The sequence below is a fragment of the Nesoenas mayeri genome (assembly GCF_963082525.1).
Source record: "Nesoenas mayeri genome assembly, chromosome: 2".
In the NCBI taxonomy this organism is placed as follows: Eukaryota; Metazoa; Chordata; class Aves; order Columbiformes; family Columbidae; genus Nesoenas; species Nesoenas mayeri.
Genome location: NC_137543.1, coordinates 143,967,979 through 143,985,550, shown reverse-complemented (window position 1 = coordinate 143,985,550; position 17,572 = coordinate 143,967,979). Strand labels below are relative to the sequence as shown.

The 17,572-nt window shown below is 36.4% G+C and overlaps 1 protein-coding gene across 2 annotated transcripts in view; it reads left to right on the top strand.

The window, feature by feature from the left end:
* Window positions 1–14,047, top strand: part of LOC308053411 (LIM zinc-binding domain-containing Nebulette) — a gene marked incomplete at both ends in the record, with an annotated part of 245,672 nt that extends 231,625 nt beyond the window's left edge. For both annotated transcript variants that reach the window (XM_080364268.1, XM_080364267.1), the window contains 2 exons: window positions 8,351–8,466; window positions 13,871–14,047. In XM_080364268.1, coding sequence (XP_080220394.1) covers window positions 8,351–8,466; window positions 13,871–14,047 — 293 coding nt within the window. The remainder of the gene's footprint in view (window positions 1–8,350; window positions 8,467–13,870) is intronic.
* Window positions 14,048–17,572: the final 3,525 nt, after the last annotated feature.

Below are 17,572 nucleotides of genomic sequence, written 5' to 3'. Positions count from 1 at the left end.
TCATATTCAGAACTCCAGAGCAGGATGCCCTGTGATTTGGTTTGTCCCACTTACAGTATCAGTAGGGGAAAGGGTGATATGTGTAAGTATTACGATACACTAGTTACTAATAGGTACATAGGCTAAACTCTTTGGACTGTATGGTTACCACTGAAGACTAATTCCAAAATAACACTCATAGCAGTTTCTGCTGTAATCAATATAAAATGAATGGAGCCACTCCTTTTATATTTGAACTGCTAGAACAGTTCCTAAGACATAATATAATGTAGAACATATATGTGGAAATACATGCATTAGAGGCTGTAGAGATGAGTTGAAGACCTTGTGTTTTAGAAACTGTAGTAGAAAAAATATAATTTTTACAATCCAGGTAGGTCAATGGTTCTGCCAAAGCAAAACCAACCAACCAAGCTCCTCCCCACTCCCATAGCATCTGTATAAACTATGCTCCAAGTATAAAATCTGTTGTCTTCTAGTCCCAGTTAGTAATTTTTTTGTCCTTAAGTTACAGTAGAGTATTGAATGTATTAACTCTGCTTTTGTGAGGAAAATGAATGAATTAAACATCTAGAAAACATTTTGTAGTTATATATTAAAAGCTTTTGGGGTTTTTTTGTCAGTTGAAGTACATTTAACTAGTTTAGAATATTCTATGTTTGTCATTATAACCCTAAGATGAAAAATAGGACTCCAGCTTTAGGGTCAGAAGCCAAACATTTGAGGTAGTTTTATTTTTACAGTGCTGTAGTAAGAAGTGATCAGTGGGATCTGGAAGGGGAATAAATGGTTTGTATTTTAAGTGAATTAAATTATAAGTAAAATAGATTGTTGTAACTGCCCATAAAATTCTAAATGTCAGATATGGAACTTGTACAGTTTTTAAAATCCCAAAAACAACTCTTCATGGAAGTTGGATGAAGACGATAACTGTTGTCATTCATTCTAAATTGTAATTTTGTGTTGTGTTCACTTCCATTTTATCTTTGTTTTTTAGCAAAAAGCACAAAAACATGTCAGTATGAGCAAACACCACAAACCGCCTCTTCCTATATTTTTAAAGGCTGGTAACCTTTTGAAACATTTTACTTATTGAATTTCCTTGGAGATCATTTACCACCATATTTTATAACAAACACCTTTAGCTTTTGTGTGAAAAAAGCTTATGTTTTAAGGGGCTGCTATGGAGTTACATTTATCATATCTGTTGTTCTGAGTGCTTATAGTCTTACAGTCCTAAATGACCTTTTCAAAGACAGTCTTGGGAAGCTGATGGTGTTTTCTGCTTATCAAAATTGGCTGCGCTGCCAGGACAGCACTGGCTCGTGCTCTTTGCACGCTGTGAAGTTGCTACTCGCCACCCCACTGCTCCAGTCAGACACAGTCACAGGCAGGAACTCTGTGGGTTGTTTGGGAACCAGCTTCTTCTCTTCTTTGCAGAGCACAGTATTACGTGTATTAATATTTAATACTTCACAAATCTGTGATGCTTAACAACTGCAATAAAGTGTTAGTGATTGCAAAGGCTTTTGAGCTGTGACTCAGTATCCTCCAATCCCTGTTCCTCAATAGAAATGATGCTCTAAGGAATATCTACAAGCACATGTTGTCAACTATCTTCCCTGTGTTATCCTCTTTTGGTGAAGAGGATGGATGTTCAGTTGATTGCTCTCTTTCTTTTGACATTTACAGTAGCAAACAGGATATCCTTGTTTTCTTCATTTTTTTTTGCTAGACTCTTAATATTTAATACCAGCTTGCAGACATCACATCTGGAGACAGTGCTAGTCTGGGCTTTCCCTGAATATAGCCCTTTTGTGCAGTTCCTCCGAAGGGCAATGAAAGCCATACTACTTTTATTTAAGGGAAAAATGTCCATGAGAGACTTGTTTTGGTTTGTTTTGTTTTTAGTAAGGAGATTTAGACACTCCAGAGAGGCCAGAATGGACCTCAATAAACAGATTGCCTTAAAAAAGAATATCATGGCATTGACTGACGCACTGTTTCTCAAAATATGAAGAATTAAGGAGAAGGCCTGAATGACCAGACACATAGACTACGATGTACCAGAGAGGCAGTTTGCCAACTGTTCTTCCACTGGACTAGCTAGTACTTCCCAAATTTCACATCCATCTGCTATTGGATATAGGATGGACTCATGAGCAGTAATTAGTACTATTGGCTGTTCATACAAATCAGGAATTTTGTAACAGGTGAAATTTTTGTATGTTTGGTCTCCGGAGTAACTGAGATATGAAATAGTCCCCTTCTAAGAGGAAAACAAATTATGAATAAAATACAGGATTTCATGTGGCATGAAGACATTAGATGTTCTTTTTGTAATTCCTTTCAAAATGTCTTTGTTTTCTTTCACGTAGGCTGAACAGCTATGTGTGATCTTCTGGTTTAATTCCATTCCAAATAAATTTTTTATTTTCTATAATGAAACTACTGTTAAGAGTTATATCGGTATGATTGTCCATTTCCCACAATAATCTTCAGTATTGGGTACATATATTAGGCTTAATTATTGCTAGCTGATAAAATAGTGTTATAAAATAATGGTGCTTAAAAGAGTCTACTAGTCTCATCATGACACTAAGGAAATGTAGTTTAAAAGATTTTATCTGTTCTAAGTAATCTTGTGGGTGATGACATTTTGATTTTTTACATCATGAATAATTATTCCATACAAAATACAAAAGAAATAATTGTATTGATTCCACCCTTCACCTCATTTTTTTCAAGATCTGGCTTATTTCTTGTGTCTTTATAATATAGGTTATGGAAACTTCCTAAGCTTGTAATGTTCTGAATTTGCCACTGACTCCAAGTAGTTCAGAGCATCAATTCTAATGAGGTCAGTGAGCATGGCAGAAATTTATTAGCACCCTGTGTGAATTAGGCCATACTTTCAGGTTGTTATTTCAACAACCTAATTATATCTGGGTTTGACATTCCAATTTACTAACTAATACTGACTCCTGTAATGGATAGTATGCAGACAAATCGCTGCTTCTGACAGCACCACTGAGAGCAACAAGCCTGGTAGCTCAGACATCCATGAAAGCAGCCTAGCTGACAATTAAAGGGCAAGTAAGAGAGAAAAAACGAAAACGAAAACAAAAACAAACGAAAGAAAGAAAGAAAGAAAGGAGGGAAGAAAGGAAGGAAGAAAAGAAATGAAGGGAAAGTTACTGTTACAAGAAAAAATGCCAAAATGTCTTACCATGTTGTTCTCTACTGCTGTAAAAACAGCACTGTTCTGTATCAGGTCTCACCATCTGCGGTCTTCAGGTTAGTACTTTTTATATGCTTATGTTGTCTGACCGATTCCCAGTAAATTTGACTGTTCTGTGCCAATGTTTATGACTAGAAAATAATAAAACTCTATAACAGATAAGAATTATAATCGGTGTAGAGTACATGTTTCCATTTTCTAGCTTATTTGAAAAGTTAATGCTGAGCAATTTAACTTTAGAGCTGGCTGGGAATTTTTTAGTATTTCTCATCAGAAGACAGTTTAATACCAAACTTCTTTATAGGAATGCATCACCTATAGTTAATGTCTCAATACCACAAAAATCCATTTTATTCAGTTTTGAGATTGTTAGGATTAGACCTTGACATTTTTGAAGCAAAGAATCTGTCTTTATGTTGAAATATGCTTTATTTTGAAGAGTGTCAGAAATTATTGAAAAAATGGAATATATAAAAATTAAACCTAGATTTTTGAAATGATTGACATAAAATTGTTTCTTTACCTGATTTTTAAAATTTCTTTTTGCATGAACCTTTGAGATTTTTTTTCTTTGCATCCCAGTTTGGGACAGGAGTATTCATGGCAGTCAGTTCTGCACTGGGAAATCATTACTGAAGTTTTCTTAATGTTATCTGTATCTAACATATCTGTACTCTTCAGTTTGTTCTCTGTACTCCTATGACTGCTTTTGTATCATGTCCTCTAGGGACTATCCCCTTGCTCTGTGCAATGGGGATGCTGCAGAGTTCTGTACTGCATTTTAGCCTCTTCACCATCTCTGTCTCTGGGTGGTTCTTGCGCATTCACTGAAGTCTTTAAGCTCTCTAATATATGTTTTTACTGCCAAGTAAACAGCTCTTACTGCATTTAAGTATTAAGTACTTCAGCTTTCTCCTCATCTTTATTAACTGTATTTCCCTCAAAGTCCAACAGAGAATGGAGGTTTTCCTTGCCCCTTCTTTTGTTATTAACATATTTAAAGAAGGCCTTTTTATTATCCCTGACAGAATTGGCCAAATTAACCTCAAATTGCACTTTTGTTTCCCTGATTTTTTTTATGCATGATCTAGCTATTTCCATAAATTCTTCATAAGTAGCCAGCCCTTTTTTCCACAGTCGGTAAAGTCTCTTTTTATTTCTGATTTCATTCAGAATCTCCCTGTTTAGCCAAGCCAGTTGTATATCCTGGAACCTGCCCTATAAATTATTTTTCTTTTCAGCATGAACTATTTTTTTTTACCTTGCAGTTATAGAATGCTGTCTTCATGAGTCCTTTTCTGTTTCCACAGTCTGACCTTTTTTTTTTTTGCCAGTCCTTCTCAAAGCATATCCTGATCGATATGCACTCTGCAGACCCCATTGTCTGCTACAGCAAGTTGATATCCCCTATCATTTTTCAGCTTCATCTTTTTCTTGGAGGCTTCCTCTCTGTTTGTCTTTTATCATGTTCATTCATTTCTCTCTTTTCTTTGGGGAACCCTATAACGTATCATAACAGAAATATGATAAATTCCTTCAAGTAGATAATTTAAAATGAATATCTAGCTTGCTTGGTAAGTGGGGCAAGAAAAAAAGAAAAGAAGGTTTTGATACATCAGATGCATCTGATAAAGTCTTAATGCAAAAAGAAAAAACATCCACCTGTACTTCTGGGAGCAATGGTCAGCCCTCAGCTCCCTCACCAATAAATCTGGCTTCAGCTAAATGAATTTCATGTTCCACCACTGTGTTTTATTGTTCCCTGAGGTTAACTAAAACCATTGCTTTTGCTCCTGCTGCAGTCAGTGATGTTATAGAACTTTACACTTTGGTCTGAGCCAAAAGATTGCACTTAACTATGGGTGGTGACGATGAAGAAAAATCAGACTCTCCTTCTGCATCATTTAATCTCACCTTGAATTATCTGTGTATCACCAGACACACATCTTAGATCTGCTCTCTCTTCAATAATCTGCTTATTTACATTATTCCCAAATTACCTTCCAAATAGACAAGCATCTGGTGATTTCTTAACTATTTTTCATTTAGAAAATTGATTTAAACTATTGATTGTTTTTTGCAGGCCTATTACAGTATTCTTTTAATGGGGAAAAAAAAAAAGGGTAGAATTATTCAATCAAGTGTCTTTAACACTGATGTGTGTTGATATTTATGCTGATACATATGCTACCTAAGTAAATGCCTGAAAGATAAGTGCCAAACCTGTGGAATCCTAGAACCTCCTTCTTTGTGTTTGTATAGAATTTTTTCCTAGTACTTCAGCTTCTAATGCTTCCCAAATTTCTCCTGATTGGCTTTTATTTCACTGGGCCTACAGTTTCCATCGTTGCAGGTAAATTAACAAACAGGTTATCTGAGAAAGTTTGACAGAATTCTCTCAGCTTGCAAGAAGCTGAATGCAAAAGCAGAAAGCACATCTCAGACCTGCTGCTGACCGTTATGGAGACAGGAGGTATCTGTCATATTCCCCAAAACAAGCCTGTTGATTTGGAGGCTAGAATGAAGCTGACCATCAGTAGGCTTGCTGCGTTACACTGGCAAGGGATGATTGATAGGAATTGAGAAAGATCTGGTTTGCGGAGAAGGAATCAAGAGTAAAATGTTTCCACCAGCGTCTTCACTTCTCTTAGGAAGAAGAAAATGCCTCTTGGGGTGTCTGCCCCTACCAGGGACCAGGGTAAAGCTGCCAGCCCTTGGTTGCTGCAGAGCAGGCAGGTGCTGACCCATCAGCAGCTGGTGTTGCCTTAAGATACTACTATTAAATTAAGAAGTTCAAGCTGGGCTTACTTTTCAACCCTCATGGCCAATTTACTGCTGGTATGAGAAGATGAGACTCCATTTCCTTCTATGGACTGACCTACATATATGCCAGTGGTGGATTAGGCAAAATACATTCATTATGGCTTGATGGCAGAACCTTTGATTAAATTATGTTTTTCTCTATTTTCTCATGAAGGGCTACATCTGGTCATGTACAAATAGCTTGTAACAACACTGAAACATAAATTATTTGATGAACTAAAGACTATTCACTTAATGCATGATAATCTTGTGAACATGTTAACGAGCAGCAATTCTCTGATGATTAAACTGCTTTAAAAATGTCTTTGTACTCATATGTCATTAGAATGAACTTGGCACTTCTAAAACATCCATTATTCATCATGTTCCAATGTTGCATCTGACTGTGTATCGCTTTAATTTCAGTCACTTAACAAAGCAATCTATTCATTACAATACTTTGCAACATTTTCTAAATGAGAAAAACCCTAGTTAAATATGCAGTGTTACTTATCTTTAGAAGTATATTAGAGCAAAAAATAACATCCCAAATTGTAATTACATACGTAGTGCATTTAAATATGCTAACTAAAACTAAACGGATGTTTTAAGAGAAAACTTTGATGTAATCAATGATATTGTTATTTGGGGAAGCAGATAGGTAAACCACCTTGCTGAAGGCACAATTTGTCTTTTCTTTCTGAAATAGTTCACCAGACATTTGCTCAGTAATCCTTTTTCACATGCATTTATTGTCCTGATCACTCGAGAAACAGAGCAGGACAGAGTATTGTTACTGCAAATATAAATACTACTTAAATATTTTATTTTTTTCATGGCTGTTTCCTATTTCTCCTCTATCTTTTAATTTTATAAGTCCTAGATCCTTCCATACATTGTGAGCCTCATTAAATCCTACATTAGCTTTTCTCCTTTTTGAATCTCTCCGCGGTGGCTGTTCCAGAAGTAGTTCTTCACTTCCTAGCAAACTCGTGAGATGTATCTCAGAAAGTATCGGGCTGCTGATTGATTCCATGTTGGAATATTTTTGACTCATGATCTGCACGGGCTCCATCTCCTGTGAGAAAAGACAGCTTTTTTCAGAGGAGTTAGAATACTGGATAAATGGACCACTTGAAGAAGTATCAACAGAAAAGCATTTTCTTTTCAGTGTAGCTAAATGAATTTCCAGTTGAACTAGTAAAATTCTAGTAAATAAGTGGGAGAAGGGCTAATAACCTCCATACAAGCCAGAAATCTTTATTCTCAGAGTGCACAAGAGTAATGCAAAACATGCAGATATGTAGTGACCAAACTTTTAATCGTTAGATTTTTGAAAAGCACTTTTGTTTTAAAAATGCTTCTTGAGCTTGCTGGGAAAATAGTGGCTCGTCACCTGTGGTGTGCTTGTTTCTCACATATTTTTGATCAAACATGTTTTTATCACATTCTGATCCAGTCTGTTGCCAAAATAGGATGTTTGAATAGCCGTAGAAGGTTTACTGATGCTTTCCTAGTGAACAATAGAGGAGTCCTTGTTGATTGTATTAACTCTTTCAACAGCTCTTGGTATAATAAATGTCAACATATTAATGATCAGACTGTGGAATTGTTAGAATAATGTAATTGTTAAAATAATGCAAATATATGTGAAGGAGATGTAACAATTGTGTGGTAACAGGATGATACTGAAAGAGCTGGACTTTGAAAGATTTCAATAACTGTTGGTCTCTGTTTGGCTAAGTATGTTGATGGAATCAGAATAAACTAAGAAATCAACTGTATGCTCATGTTTTTTACATTTCTGTCTCTGACTGTGAATCACAGTCCTCCTTTGTTCATAGACCAATAAATAAGAGTTAGTTTGCAATGAGTTAAGAATTGATTGCAGAGAATTTCTACTGAAACATTTCAAAACTCTGTTAGTATATAGCTTTTTTCATCAGTCTTTATTTGAAAAATGGCAGTTTGTCACATAGGATATTTAGTGCATCATCCATGACAGTATCAAAATTGAGTCAGTGGTGTCTCAAGCTTTTGTATGCCTTTTTAATGGTCCGACTTCTTAAGGTAGGTTGAGCTTTTCCTTCCAACTAACTTTGATAGTGTTTGTGGATATATTGCTATAGTTTTGGTTACATTTATGTGTAATTTAACCTATGAAAACCTTTATGCTGTATATAGAAGTAATTCTGAACTGTTTCATACTGATGAATTGTTATTATAATGCAAATAGTTTCTACAAAATGCTAGATAAGGATTTTTTTAAAAACTTAATTAGTGTGTCTGTATTTCTTTAACACACAGCTCCTGTTCTTCCTGGGGCATATCAGCAAAGCCAGTCCCAAGGATATGGATACATGCACCAGACCAGTATGTCATCCATGAGATCCATGCATTCGCAGCCTCATTCAGCAAGTCTGGTGAGTATTGGATTTTAAGAACAATTTTATTTGGTAAGCAACATGATCAGCTATTGTGAAATCTCTTCAGTATGAAGGAGCTGGTCCCCTTGATTTGTGTAGTTGGACTGACTGTCCTAGTCCTAAATGTGAGTGACAGTCCTCATGTATAAAACAGATTAAGTGACTGAGGGCAGTGGCAAGAACTGCTTTAAAAAATGCATTAAAAAAATCATTTATATTCTCCAGAAGGCAGAGAAATAACTGGATCTTCTACCTCCTTAAAACAAATAGTGAACACTTTGACAGTATTTCACAGGCTGAGCTTTGATGGTATGCTCTGTGATGAGTTCAGGCTCCTAGTGCTGGATGAAAACTACCAATTTCTGAAGATCACTCTGTTGGTTTAAATTTGTTTAAAATGTTTTGACTTGCTGATTTTGTACCAGCAGGCTTTGTGCCTATCCATATTATTCATCTTGGCTTACAGAAAGCCAGGTTAGACTCCAAGTTGGTGTGCCCTTCTAATTCAGCAGAACAGTCATGCACCTGCTCGTGCCTGATCTGAATCAAGTTATACTGCTGGGTAACTGCCACAGACATTAAGTTGTTAATTGTGGTGGATGGGAATGTAAAGCTGGAGTGAATACTTCGTTTAGAAGCAACTGGTCATGGAAGGAGAGCTGAATGGGTATTCAGCTGGGGTTTTTAGGAAATTGAGCTGCTTTTTTCTTTTTGAATTCTTTATATATAAAGTTCAATTTTAATGGTTATTGTATTTTTTAAATAATATCACTGCTTAGAGATTTCATAGTTGAGATCCTGTCACCTTTTACCTTAAGAATATCTCCTTGTAGTTTTCAATATTAAACTATTTTGAATGGATTTATATTTACTACCTGTGTCACTTATTTAGAGATGAAGGAGATAATTATGAACCAAAGGTGAAACTTGTATTTTTCTTTAAGATCAAAACTCCATGGCATTTTGTATTGTAAAGATCATGATGTTCTGGGGGGTTTGGGTGCTTTCAGGCTTGCCCGTTTCTCAGCTGCTTGGGGGTTGAGGGGACTAACTTGCTGGAAAGGCTGGGATGCAGATACCTGCATCTTTGGGTGAGCCAATAACCTGGGAAATTCTTTGGATACGCTTGGTGAGATGGCTACTTTCCAAAAGGGCCAGAGTCCAAAAAGTGAAAGACCTTGAAGCCTGGTCTTTGCCTGCAGATTTGCTAGTCACTGGGGAGCAAAATAAGAGCCTTGAAATCCAGCATATAGAGAGTGGAGATACCCACAAATCCAAAAATGCACCTAGTTGTCTTTGCAGCTACCTGGGCAGCAAGATGTCTACTGTTTCCCTAATATCTGTCTAACACTGACTTACCTGGTCGGCTGCCTGTTAAAATAACACAATTTCAATCATCTTGAGAAGCATCATTTGCCTTTCTTTCCAGAACTGGGAATGCACAGGTAATAGGAAAAGGAGGGGAATGAAATTAAAGCATTTTAAAAACAAAGGATTGACTGTGTTTCCTTTCAACAGGATTCTTACCCTTTTTGTGAAACTGTTGTCATTTGATTTTCTTTAAAGTGATAATAGCTGTTTGTCATGGGAAGAAAGGAAACAGCAAAAATCATAGCTTGAACAGATATCGTTGTTGTTAAAAATGGGTGATAATAAGATATTGAATTGAATATTGAAGATCATAAACCCCAAACATTTCTAGAGAGAGAAAGTCAAGGACTGCTGGTCTTATACTGACCATTATCTTGCCAGTCCAGTGAGGAAAACAGAGTGTGATCTTATCACCCCCAAGGTGATGATTTTGCTCCAAAGAGGCATCTCTGATACAGATAGAAACCTGGCTTGCTCCTTTGTCTTTCCACCTTCCTGTCTTCAGCCTGTGCTGGGCATGTTACACACAGCTATTGAGATGGTACAAAGTGTGTGCTGGAGGAAACCCCTGCTTGGGGATGTGTTTAGCTAGAGTGATTGCACAGATTGAAAATGGATGGCAGCCTTGGAGTGCTTTTAAAATGTGGTGTGGACATACTGTAGGAGACCTGACAATCTTACACAATGTTAGGTTCATTGCTTTCAGCTACCTTTTTGGTTCTGGGCTTGGAGCAGCACAGCCAGAGATGCAGCATTGTCTGGCTAAGCCAGGCAGAGGCAGAGGGAAGAAAGAAGAAAGTAGGAGGGGAGGCGACTGGAGGAAAGAAATCCCAGCCTGAATACTAGTCTCAAAGCACAAGCAGTTTTTGAGACTTAGCTAAAAGCAACAAAGGTGATAAAGTCACCCATCAGTACCTGAGTTTGGCCATGACATCTCTAGGGTAAAAGTAGTTAAGAACCTATGGGTTATCTCAGGGTGGGGATAATTGGAGAGTCACTGCTGTAGTAAAACTGTTTTGTTGCATTGGTATCAAATCAGGGTCACCAAAAGACCTAAGTTCATTTTATAATCACGTCCACCAATTTTCTATATTGAAAAATAGAAATTTTGGTTTATTTAATGTTGAGCTATGTTTTGTATCAGGCATGATCCTAACATGGGCTTTAGGTAGGTTTTTCTTCCAGATAAATTACATTATTTTTTGATTCTTAACTTTTGCTCACTTTCTATGAGCAATTCTGCATAATGGGCTGAATTAAATTGTTGCTCAGAGTGCAGAATGTTTTATAACAGGCTCCTGAAGGCTGATTGTCTCTTTGGAAAATAACAGAGGGTTTTCTCATGCTTTTAGATAACTAAAAGTGTCAGGAAAACAAAACCTAGGTTGCAAGATGGCTTTCCTTGGTAGGTGTTCTATGTGAAGGAGGCTGCAGCAGGTACTGTTCCATAGAATAAATATAAACTGGTGGATGAAGTGGAAATATACATCTGTCAGCTTGCATCTGGCTGGGGAGCTGGGAATATGAAAGCTGGGTTTCAGTACTTCATATGCACAAGACTCACGATTCTGTCTGAGCAGTAGCTGCAAGTTAGACCTTTGAGGAGGTGGGAGATAAGTGGGTATTTGACTGTTGTACAAAATCCCAACCTTTTCTTATACCTTCTTGTGCTCTCAGTACCTGCTAAACTCACTCCTGACAGAGGAATAGTTCACTAAAATGCATTTAAAAAAATCTCTGCTTTGAGTCCTTTAAGAATTCTAATTCTCAATTATATAACCCAGACTACACTCTGAAGTGATAATTAGGCATTAAATGCTAACAGGATTATTATGGAGATTTCTCCTGACAGCCATTTAGCACCTAATTAAGTGTTAAGGCCATAAATTTAGGTTTCTTAGCAGCATTTAGGGCCCTAATAAATTTTTTTAAAGTTTGAAATTACCAGCTTGTCTTCACAACTGTGCCACCACAGTGATGTAGTCAAGCTGCCTTAAAGGAGACAGCAGTAGTATGTCCTATACCAAGATGTTCTAAGGGTGAGTGAGCATCCTCTGGGTGAGCAAAAGCTTCTCTGTGTTTTTCCAATTATATGTTAGTTTAATAAAACATTTAATCTTTTTCTCCAGTCTTTGCCCATTTAAGGGAGACATATAAGCAGGGCTCAGAGGAAAATCCATTTTCTGCCTCATGCCAGTTGTGGACTTACTACAATTTTTCTTAAATGGACCTTTTTTTGAAATAGATTGTTTGAAAGACTAACTGCTGCTGAGCTTGTAATAGCATATTTTTCATTGTTTTTTGGGGAGTTAGTTTCAAGGCTCAGTGTAAAGATTAGTTGAAATAGTTGCAAACAGATTCTCCAAGGCAGAGACCATTCCTTTGTGTCTCTCAACAGCTAGTTTTCTGGTTTGTGAATCTTTAAGGAATTTTACTGATGATAGAACCTTCACAACTAGTTTATTTGATTTAGTGCATAAACAGTGATGATTTTTTAAATCACCTTTTATTACTCCTTGGACAACATTAAAGATCCAGCAAGAAACCACATAACTCTAGTGGAAAAGTCACTCTTGGTCAAAGCCTGTAGGGGAGTAACATTACAAGGCACCACAGAGAACAATTTTACAGAGCAAGACTCAAATACAGTTCAGCGTAGGTTTGTCAGGAGAGGTAGTGGTCTCTAGTGTTTAAATACGAGCTTATTTTTCTGTAGTGTTTAATCTGCTGTAACAATGATAAAGTCAGAATTGAGATGAAAAGTATATTTTTAGCATGAGAACAGTAATACTGAGTTGCCATACATTGTTTGGGTTAGATGATCCCTCATTTCCAACATGTGACAAATGGCCTACTCACTGTGCATAGAGGAATCTCCATCTTTCTGAAAATAATTTTGTCTGAAAAAAAACTCAAAAAAGCACATTTGAGCTGGACTAAAACTAATCCAGAATTGTATTGTTTAGCTGAGAAGCAGAACAAAGTTTGCTGTCTCTTAAAAGGTTCAGTCAATAGTACTAGGCATTAACTCAAACATTGACTGTTTTTACCTCTTATCTTTTTAAATCATTGTACCAGAAAAATTCAGCTAGACATGGTGGCATATAGAAAATTGCTGGTAGGGAGATTGAGTATTATCAATGATGCTTGAACTGCTCTTGACTTCTGTCGAGAGACAAGGTAAAGAAAAGAAAGTACTCCTGGGAATTTTAAAATGAGCTGGTTTTGTTCTTCTGGTAAGATACAAAGGGAAACTCTTAATCCTTCTGAGTTTGAAAATCCACTTTGGCTTCCAGGAAATGATAGCATTTTATTGGTTATGAGTGGAAATAAATACTCTATTTAGAAATAAAATTGAAATCTTGGTTTATAGAGGACAGAGGTGTAGAGAAATTTGTTTTAGCTAATGATAGCAGTTCGTGTTCTCTTTAGATCAATCTTTTATCTGAATATACAAAAAATGAGTATTCATAAAACTTATTTTTGCAGACTTTTAAAAATTTCGTTTGCCTTTTTTTCATTAGATAATAATATATTCCTAAATCTTAATTTGAGGTAAAATCCTAATGAAATGAAGAACATTTAGTGAGATGGCAAAGTTAATGACCTGGATGAAGACTGTTTCTTATCTGTAGTGAAGACACTGGAGAAGCAATTTGGGAATCATGCAGATAAGGAGCAGAAGCACAGCTAGCCATGGCTGGATGTAATGAGCTGTTACTGGTGAATATATGAAATAACAGTTTCAAGAGGCAGTGAATGGCTTGAAATCTGTTTGTGTGAGGACTTTGGACAATGTAGGAACAAAAGTCATGATTTTGGTACTCAGAAAAAGGGGCTGCATTAATTTTAGATTTGAGAGGATGGAGATTGTACTATTTGTTTTCAACAGGTAACTTGTGATTTCACTCTCTGCCTTGCTCCCTGTGTTCTTTGTCGTGCTCTTTAATTTTCTTTGTATAAGGAAGAGAAGGAATCTATCTCTGTTTTGTCTTGAGACTTTACAGCTTTGTTGTCTTTCTTTCAACAGAGAACATACAGAGCTATGTATGACTACAGTGCTCAAGATGAAGATGAAGTTTCCTTCAGGGATGGTGATTATATCATCAATGTGCAACCAATTGATGATGGCTGGATGTATGGTACTGTTCAGAGAACTGGGAAAACAGGAATGCTTCCAGCAAATTATATTGAGTTTGTTAACTGATTTTTGTCTCTAGTCCTTTGAGCTTTATTATGATTTACTCAAAATCTTAACCTTTTAGAAAAAGTCAGAAGAATCTTTTAAGATTACATGTTCATTACTTTATCACTGCTGTAACAGTCTGCATTCTCACTCAGAATTCAAGTTAAAGTCCTTTAAAGTAAAAATAAATAATCAACAAGAAGCTTAGAGCTTTGAAAACAGCATTGCTTGTAATAGTGCTCCTTCAAAATGAAAAACATATATGGAAGCCTGTGCTCATCTTATAAAGATTTCAGTCAATTCACTGTAAAGGGGAAATACCTTTTCCCTGCACCTCAGAGACATTATTTCTCTTTATAACCACCATAAAATTGATTCACTTCTTATGGCACTCTGAAGTCACAGGAGTTTAACCCACTGAGTTTGAACACATCTTCAAATTACTAGGGAAGTGTTTCATGTTGCAGCAGTTAGCATCCAAATAAAAATAAAAATGCTGAGTTGATAGTTGAATCTTTTGAAATAATGGCAAGTAATATACTAGTAAAAACAAATAAAAAACCCTACTGCCCAGCAGCCTTCCAGTAAACAAGTCTGTTTTGACAGCAAAAATTTCCTGATTCTTGCACATCCACATTTATTCCCAGATTGCCCATTTTCTCTTATTCCCAACACTGACCCCTTCTATCAGCTTTGCTTGCATCCCAGTCCATCAGTTGGATCTGTGCCTGGATTAATGGTTCTTCAGTATCTTTTCAACAAAAAATTCATTGCAAAGACTATTTAGAGTATAAAACCTGCCAACTCTTATTTTTCCTTCTAATAATACTTAGCATTTAAATAGAAACTTCCATTAGAGCAATGGACAACCAATACTTCAAGTCAGTTCCTTTGCCTTCATTGTATTGCTGTAAATAAATAGCCTGAGGCCCCAGTGCTGTGCAGTCACACAAAGCCTGCAGTCATATCCCTCCTTCTCATCACAGGTAACTCGCTTAATGGCTGCTTTGCTGATGAGCTAATTAACGTACCTACCCCTGCTGCAGAAATACTTGCACCTCCATTGAGGAGTGAAGAGCAGCTCTGGTTATTGTAGTGCAATTTCAGCTCAATGGCCTATTGCTTCAGTTTCCTCCAAAAATGCTGGAGATCCAACAGTGGGTTGTATGCTTGCCAAATGATTAAAGGTGAAGAAATATGTTTTCTTTTACTGATTTAATCTTTCTCATGACTGACACTGAAGGGAAAACTAACCAAACAGAAGTCCAACATACTCTATGCCATCATGTTTCAGTTTAGCCATTTGTAGAAAACACTAAAGGTATCTTGCTGACAAACCTTCACAGATGCTATTTGGCATCCATTAACTTATGATCAGAACTGAGAGAGACAGGTCTCAGCCTGTAAGGCTGAGGAGGAGATAAAATAACTGGTGACATAACTGACCTGTAAGAGGAACTGTGTCAGCAGCTGCTTTACTTGGACTGGGTGCTGGGAGGGTGCTCCATTCCCTCCCAGGGAGAGACTTTGGGAGGAAGGACAAAAGAGTTAAAGATTCACATGGGAACTTACTCATGTGGATGCATACCTGTGTAAGGAAGAAAATATTTTTGCTGATAGTATAATTTCTGGTGTGCAGCCATGTGCTAGAGAAGTTAATCCTGGAGTAGCTCTTAGAATGTTGAGTCTGTGCTGAAATTTTTGAAGTAGAATTAAATATAGAGTTTATAGAAAATTTTATATCTCTTATTTCACAAAGTAAGCCAGCCTGCAATATCTATTTAAAGAATGAAGAAGGAAGGCAGTATGAATTTGTTATGTCAACTGAAAGTTGTCAGTGCAAATACCTGCTAATTCTATTTTTGCATACAATTAGGAATTGGAAAGCTTAGGCAATTTTTTGTAAGTGTTGCTAACATGGGACTGATCCCAGATGCCAAACAGGATGAAATGACTGCATTAAAAAAAAAAAAAAAAGTCCATGACTGCAGAATTGCCTGTGCTTTCTTGTCAGCTGCTTAATTTCAAAGCTAAAGCTGATCAAAAGCATCTACCTTCAAAAAATGTGGTTTTAAACCAGGGATGGAATACTGTAAATATACAATCTGTATGGGTGACACTGCTGTAGTTTAAAATGCTTGAAAGTTTTGCATATGGACCTGCTGTTGCAACAGACCCTTGTGCATTACTGGTGACTTCACACTAAATTAGCACGATTTGCAAGTCAAATGGCTTTTGAAAAAGGCTGATGTGGTAAGCTGAGCTAGAAGCTCTGAAACAAGCAGTCTGCTTCTGTGTTGGTTTTCATCACTACCCATCAACAGTGAGGAAGGGAATCCCATTTTAGAAGGGCTGGCAAATTTTTCTGATGATGCCTGAGGCAGAACTGGCTATCAGTTGCTGCTGTGCTGCTCTATTATCTGGGTAATGCTGAGAACAATAAAACCAAGTTGTCAGTTTGTTAACCAGACAACACTAAAAAGAAAGCTGAGAATAGATATATTGCATCAAGTTGCAATTTTTATTTGACTTATGAAAAAGAAAGTCTCCACCTATAAATACACTAATATTCTTTGTCAGTGAGGAGCCGGCTTGCAGTGTTGAAAACTGTATGCATAGTGGAAAGTAAATGAGAAAATGAGCATTCAATGACATTAGAGGACTATGTTTGCTAAACAATGGAAATAAAATTTCCTTTATGGATTTTGAATATTCATTAGTCTAGCAAAGCAGTTAAAGCAGTTTGCAAAATAATAAAGGTCAAGAAAACAAAACAGTATTTGACTTGTATTTCTCTTGAGAATGGTATGTCAGCAGAATTATTAAGATCTGTTTTAAATTACTCATTCATGTAGTCAGGTTTTTATGTTGTAATGTTATACGCTTAGTAATTTTTGGTCATATGGAACGGTTTCTGCTTTTTAGTATAAAACAAACTGTAATGTCATTGTTCAGCTTTGTTCTAAGCAATGCTATCAAAGGCCCAAAATTATCAAAGTGCAATTGTAAAAGTTTTTTAAGATCTAAAATTTATAAGGTAGGAAAAGTTGAATCAGCAACTAAATTGTGTCAGAACAGGTTTTACAAGGCATGTGTTGGAGCCTGTTACATGCAGTGGGATGTAGAGGTGAACAGATGTTATATGCTGTCTTGTCACCTTTAAAGTGTATATTCCTTTTTAACACAGCATGTTCCTCTCATTGTACTTTCTTCCTGTAGTCAGCATTTTTCTGGGGAAAGGAAAAAAACTTCCAAGGAGCCAAATCTCCCAAGATGTTCCAAAGTTCAGGTTGGAAGTTCATACATTCCCATTTTAAGCATTTTAGAAATAAAGAAGATGCAATGTGCTGTAATTCTTGCTAACACAAGTATAAATATAGAAAACAACATAGAGCACATTCATACATATATATAAGAACAAATGGGTGCCTTGCTTTTCATTACTATTTCTTGCCTGGCTAATCTTCATTTTCTAAACAAAGCTACTTACAGATAGTGCAGTTGTAATTTTTCATTATGGAACATTAGCATTTAATCTTGATGAAA